This window comes from Triticum urartu, chromosome 1A (assembly GCF_056163025.1).
Source record: "Triticum urartu cultivar PI428250 chromosome 1A, HENAU_Tu73, whole genome shotgun sequence".
NCBI lineage: Eukaryota > Viridiplantae > Streptophyta > Magnoliopsida > Poales > Poaceae > Triticum > Triticum urartu.
Window position 1 is genome coordinate 21,764,771 of NC_141873.1, and position 6,428 is coordinate 21,771,198.

Genomic DNA, 6,428 nt, shown 5'->3' on the forward strand with positions numbered 1-6,428 from the left:
GGCCAGCACCGCACATGTCCTGTTCTTCCCATGTCGGCCCTCATGCTTCTTTTGTTCGACTTTTACCTCTTCTGATTTAACTATGTGTAGGCTAGAGCTGAAACCGACTAGAGTACATATAGAGAAAATGAAAAACTATGGAGAATGATCCAGTTAAATCGGCACAAATATATAGCCCTTTCTGTCACCGTCGGATTAGGCTTCATTTGGCTTTGAGACGGAGCTTTCAAACATATGAAAATAATTTGCAGCCATGGGGTACACATGCTTGTTAGTTGGAAGCACACTTTAAAAATAGTACGTGTAGTTGGAAGCACACTTCCCATTTGTATGTAACAGAAACATGTTGGCTAAACTAGTAAATACTACTACCTCTGTCTGGAGTTACTTGACGCTGAAATGGACGTCTCTAGATAATACTCGCTGAAATGGTAAAACTAGTAAATTCTAGCAGTTCCGGACGAAGGGAGTAGTTTTTATGTAACAGTTCCAACAGTAAACCACAGTTTTTATTTGAATTAAAGAGCTCAGATTTCATTCATCATGAAACTGATAATACACCCTCAGGTTTATCCGGTTCAGCTTAAAAACAAAATACACGAGTATGTCATGGGCTAGCCCTCCCATGTAACAACATGCAAAACAGAGGAGCAACGATGGCCCTCAACTAAAGCAAAGCAAAGCTATCCTTGTAAGGACTTATTCATTACAAAACCAAGCAATATCTCTTTCTGCAAGTGACTGCCATTTAAAAGAAGTTCATCACACAACTTCCAGCAAAGTTCGAAATCTTTGCACGGCCAGCACCCACCCAAAAATGTTTGTGAAACATTCATCTCCGATGCCACCAGCAGTAACCCCACCGTCCCGCGCCCCTGCTACCTGCATATCGTGCAATTCTTCTCTGTAAGATAGACCAATAGAACATCTAATATCCATAGGGAAACTATTTTTCAAGCAATTATGATTCCTTGTTTTCCATCTAGATCACTATAGCGTAGTTGGTCAATAAAACGACAAGCTGAGCTCTAGACGTCAGAGAAAGATGGAAAACATAACACGCAAATATCTGCTACATACCTGAGAGCACACCTGACGCAAGGTGAATCCCTCTGGGTCAGAAATCAGTTCTCCTCCTCTCCTCACACAAATCGTCATCATGAGCATCTTGGTAGATTCAGAGATCAAAATCAATGCAGAAAGTAATAAGGTCAGTCCATCATTTCGAAAAAAAACATGTACTTAATCGGGGGATGATTGGGATGGGAGTTGAGCGTGAGTAGTTAGGTGCAGCGTGAGTACCTTCTGCTATACGCTGACTCGTAAAAATTCTAATCCTCGGATGGTTGGGATGGGCTTCGAGGGCGCGCCTCACCGCAGCCTCCGCTTCCTTTGCCTCCCCAACCCTCGCTCCACCACAATACATCCAAACCCTGACATGCCGCCGAAGGGAGAGCAGGTTCCCCTGCAGGCCCAAGTCGAAACCACAGTTGCCATCCTCTTTCGCCACCCGCACGCCAAGAGTGAACCCAACATTTTCCACCCTCGGCAAAGCCCCTGGTTCAAACATGATTTGCGCTGCTGACCCACAAATCAATTGGAAGTCTACCATACAGCGGAACCCATCGGCACGGATGACTAGCAGCCGTTGTGTTTGGTGGGTGCTCTTTATGTAGAGACAGCGAAGGGACAACAACCCCCCAATGATTTCCACGTCCTCCTGCTGCACTTCCTTCACTGAATAGAGGATTAACTCAGAGAGGTTCGAGAGATGCGAGGGGTCTCTCTTTATCCACCCTCGCAGTGCAGATAGTTGGCTGGGCATCCAAGACACAAATTCCCGGAGATGTACAGGAGGCACCCAGCGTTCTCCCAAGAGATCCATCAGTTCAAAAGATGTTTCTTCTGAATTGCAACTAATACTTAGGCTTTCGATATGATGTAGGCTGCACAGAGACTTCACGAAACCTTCATACAAATCCAAATTACCATCCTTGAAGCGAATCTGAAGCTCCCTCAGCTTTGCCAGGTTGCCAAGCTCTTGTGCTATGTTCAGAGAGACCCAGAACCCCCTCAACACTTCAATGGATGTCAGATTCTGCAACACACCAGGAGTTGGAACCACCTTATTGAACCAAACATTTAGGTAGATTAACCTTCTCAATTTAAAAAGAGTGGACGGCAATTCCTGTAGCTCAAAATTGCCTCTAAGATCCAACACCTCCAAAAACTGCAGGTTTCCTATCTCAGCCGACAGTTCCCTGATTCCAGTATTTACTAGACCAAGGTACCTTAGGTGGATTAAATGTCCAACACCCTTGAGGTTAAGCTGCAGGCTGCTACTTTCCCCAAGGTTACAGTCCAAAAGATCAAGTACACGCAGAACTTCAAACATTGACAGACTTGGCATGGTACTAACAGCAGGTGGAAAGATAGTAATTGACCTCACTCGTGACATACTCATGATATTTGTTAGAGGCTTGGCTTGATGATCTTCCATTTTATTCTGAAGGGACAAACGGCGGACATTACTTTCTGAAGATATGCTATTCCCAGTGCCATCCAATACATTAACAAACTTTGCTTCACGTGACAAGTTGCAGATAAGGTCCAGAACCATATCATGTACACGGCAAGCATGTACCTGGCCTAGTTCATCATATATTGGCTGGATCATACTTCTATTAATGAGCTGGTTGAAGTAGTTTAATCCGACCAAAAACAGGCTGGTCCCTTGATCTCCATGGTGGACAAATCCTTCGGCCACCCACTTCCATATCAGTCCATCTCTATAAATCGTGCTATCTTCTGGATATATACATAGGTATAGTAGACAAGTTTTCAGATGGGACGGTAGATTATAATAGCTGAAAGAGAGTATTCTTCGCATCTCCTCTAAACTATTATCTTCTGTTAGTCCAGAGCCAAGGGATTGGAGCAGAACATCCCACTCACGCTTTGGCTTCACGTGCTGTCCACTAGCCAAAGCACTAGCAATAGTAATGATGGCTAGTGGTACCCCACCACATTTTTTCAATATATCTTTAGACACTTGTTCAAATTCATTTGGACATCCACTCTTGTCGGGAAATATTCTCTTATGGAAGAGCCTTCTGGAATCATCAGTAGAAAGAGGTTTCATTTGATAAATCGAATCATTAGCCGACGAGCAACATGAATTGGAGACACTGACAATGCGGGTTGTGGTGATTAGCCGACTGCCTAGATTATTCCTGTTAGAGAAAGCCAAGTTGATGCCTTCCCACAATTTTTCATCCCATATATCATCAATTATGACCAGATACCTACATTAGTTCAGAGTATCAGTGTAAGGTCTATACACATCACTAAGCTTAGGGCCATACGAATATATGGGTGGAACTATACATCTACAAGTACACATATTCAGAAACAAACTAATAAGAATCAGGCGTCTCAATCTCGACAATTTGATCTTAATAACTGTGCATTACAATCAGATGATGAATAAAATGAATACAAATTTAAGATTCAAGGGAGTAGAACACGAAGAGCAAATTGCTGCATCAGTGACATAGAAGTACAATTAATTTGTTACTCCGTCTGATCCAAAATAAATGTTTGAACTAAAACCACGACACTTATTTTGTATCGGAGGGAGTACAACATTTCAAATATTACAATGGTTAGGTAGGTCTATTAGAAAGATCAACATTTCAAATATTACAATGGTTAGGTAGGTCTATTGGAAAGATCGGAGCACTGATTTGCCCATCAATATACTGTATCGCCGCTGATGAACCTCCCGGAGACTCAAATTTTAAATGACATTATCCTTTTGAGTATATGATGTGATATCGAAGAGCGAATTTAACTTCCTGGGGTATTAAGAGCAAAAGGGTAGCCTTTGGTGCACGATGCACCATTTTGGTGTATTATTTGGTACAACTGTTATTATGCTCATTATTTATATCTTTGATGAAATGTACAACGCCGAGATGAATTTCTTAGACCAATGGCAATAAATTTAAGCCACTATAATTACTGCAGTGAGAAGTATTTTACTATTTCTTCAGATAAAGGAGGGGGGGATCAAACATATATACTCATACAGTCTTGAAACTTAGTACCTATAACCTTTGCGGTTTACTGACCTTAATGAGAAATTATTCTGAGCCGGCCTTCTGTGTGATGGTTACAATGTATTTGTACATCATTAGTTGGACAACTAGCATAGGAAACGGACATAGTATCATAGTAGTATCATTTTTGCTGCAAGTGATGCATACCTCTTGTTCTCGAGGAATTCATGAAGCTTGTTGATAAGCTGCCTTTCATCCAACATGACAACATCTGAGTGGGATTTCCCGAGATCAATAAGGATATCCCTAAAAACCTTCCTGACATCAGGGTTTTGACCGACGGGGACAAATGCCCGACAATCAAAATCACCTTTAATCTTCTCATATACTGCTCTAGCAAGAGTGGTCTTTCCCAACCCTCCAAATCCAACAATGGAGATCTTCCTCAGTTTCTTGTTAGATGCATCGTCACCCTCAATGGAGAGCAAACTCAAGAGGTCTTCATCCCTCTTCCCATAAATGCCCACCAGCTCTGTCGCTTCTGTGTACAACGCCCGAAGCCGAGGATTGATAGCAATTGCTTCTGTGGGATTAAAAGCAATACCATCGAGCTTGTTCCTGCCACGCCTAGCAGCCACCTCCTGGAGTTGCTCCTTGATTTCCTTGACGGCGTCAGCTATCCGATGGTGATTCTTGCCTTTCTTGAACAAGCTGATCATCTTGTTCTTGAGCTCCTTGAATCTGCCGGTGTTGTCGTGAGGCTGCTGAATACCTTCGACACGTACCAGGAACTTGTCGACCACATCCTCCATGTTGTAGGAGAGCTCTCTGACTTCATCGGCCCAGAGCTTGACTTGCGTGTCGAGCTGGTCCCGCGGCACGGCACCAACCTTGATGAGGGCAGCGTGCATGCTCTCAAGCTCCATGGAGAGAAAGCGGACGTCTTTCTTGACGCGCTTGTGCAGGTTGTACTCATCCATGAGCAGCTGGCCCAGCTTGGGGAGCAGGCTGCCCATGGCACCCGTGACGACCTCCATGAGCAGCTTTCTTTACCACCAATCAGCTAGAAACCTGCAAATGCATGAATTTGGGGAGCTGTAATCGAGCTCTAGGACAGAGTTGAAAACTAAGAACTTAGCAAATCAGCAGGTAAGGTGTGGATGTGAAACATTTCAGTAGAGCAGAATAGTAAGAAAGATGAGATAAATTTAGCAGGCCGCTAGCCGGGTCAATGGACTTGAGGCATCGTGCTGTGAATGACTAGAAACTGTATGGTTCTTGCTTGTTGTTCCACTGCCACTCTTGAATCAAGCAACACAAATCAGACTCTCAAGCAAGCTCGGAGGCTGGATGAGATCCCCAACAAGCTGGATAGATTCCAGGCAGCGCAATGGAGGAGAGGACAGAGATGAGAATGAGAGGAAGGGAGCACTCTGTCGGTTGTGGAGATGAGGAGCAGAGGAAGACACCCACCTTCTGTTCTTCACGGCAAAGCAGAACACAGCGGCGGCGTCCTCGTCGGATGATCGGCGGACAACGAAGCGGAAGCGGAAGCGGCGGCTGGGCACCAGAGGCCAGATCCGGTAGCTTTGCTGCACCGGATATGGAGGGGACAAGATGGCGCGCTGCTTCACTCGATCTGGAAGAACAAGAAACTAGTAAGTACAGTATAATCTAGGAAATCAGCAGATTAACAAGAAGGAAGTTACCAGGCCGCTAGCAGGGTCACTGGATTCCATGCATGCTGCTCTGAATAATGACCGGAAGCTCCATGGTTCTTGCCACCCTGGACCTGGATTCAATCAATACAAATCGATTAGAATCTCAAGCAGGAGACTAATAAATTTCAGATCCAACCATTGCTACTTTCAACTGGAAACAAATCGACAGGAAATATACCCAAAATGTCCACGGTCACCAATAGGGCAGTCAGTTGGCCAGGGGAGGCGGGATGAGATCAGCAACAAGGGCGGATGGATCTTGATTATTCCAGGGAGCGCAATGGAGGAAGGGAGCGTTCAGTGGAGATGAGATGAGAGGAAGACCAACAATGGCAGTCAATCGAGAGAGAAAATTATTACTCTACTCTAGCACCCTCTTCAAATAATACTAGAGGGAGGGGATACAGAGCCCCACGACCCCTCTGCAAAGACTGTGATTTGTTTATTCAGAGACACGCATTCAGATGAATATAATGCAGTACCACCAACCATGCTTCACGTAGGAGTACCATTATTCCTAAATGACGCTTTCGAAATTGAAGCATAATCCTCAAAAACCTAACCTCACATTTGACAGCTTGAAGTTATGCTAAACCGGGGTTATCCTCCTTTTTGAAAAAAAAATTTACTTGTAGTGATGCAAAAC

The 6,428-nt window shown here is 44.2% G+C and overlaps 1 protein-coding gene across 3 annotated transcripts; it reads right to left on the bottom strand.

Annotated features, from left to right (window-relative positions):
- Positions 1-492: 492 nt before the first annotated feature.
- Positions 493-6,199, bottom strand: LOC125543109 (disease resistance protein RGA5). 3 transcript variants are annotated; one of them, XM_087544798.1, is made up of 8 exons: positions 5,961-6,199; positions 5,771-5,853; positions 5,535-5,700; positions 4,269-5,132; positions 4,134-4,163; positions 1,303-3,305; positions 1,093-1,167; positions 493-882 (listed from the first exon to the last, which is right to left on the bottom strand). In XM_087544798.1, the coding sequence occupies exons 4-7, from the start codon at positions 5,096-5,098 to the stop codon at positions 1,118-1,120; spliced, it is 2,913 nt and encodes a 970-aa protein (XP_087400924.1). In that variant the 5' UTR covers positions 5,099-5,132; positions 5,535-5,700; positions 5,771-5,853; positions 5,961-6,199; the 3' UTR covers positions 493-882; positions 1,093-1,117. The 3 variants fall into 3 exon arrangements, with proteins under 3 accessions (XP_087400924.1, XP_087400920.1, XP_048562330.2); XM_087544794.1 differs by having other exon boundaries at positions 1,081-1,167; positions 5,961-6,198; XM_048706373.2 differs by lacking the exon at positions 4,134-4,163 and having other exon boundaries at positions 1,081-1,167; positions 5,961-6,196.
- Between the last annotated feature and the right edge of the window lie 229 nt (positions 6,200-6,428).

Bases quoted from the DNA above. Each gene is read 5' to 3' on its own strand.
- LOC125543109 (XM_087544798.1), bottom strand. From the start codon at position 5,098: ATGGAGGTCGTCACGGGTGCCATGGGCAGCCTGCTCCCCAAGCTGGGC. The intron at 3,306-4,133 runs GTCAGTAAACCG...GAACTAATGTAG, and splicing joins CAGAATAATTTCTCATTAAG to GTATCTGGTCATAATTGATG. The intron at 1,168-1,302 runs GTACTCACGCTG...GAATCTACCAAG, and splicing joins GAGTCAGCGTATAGCAGAAG to ATGCTCATGATGACGATTTG.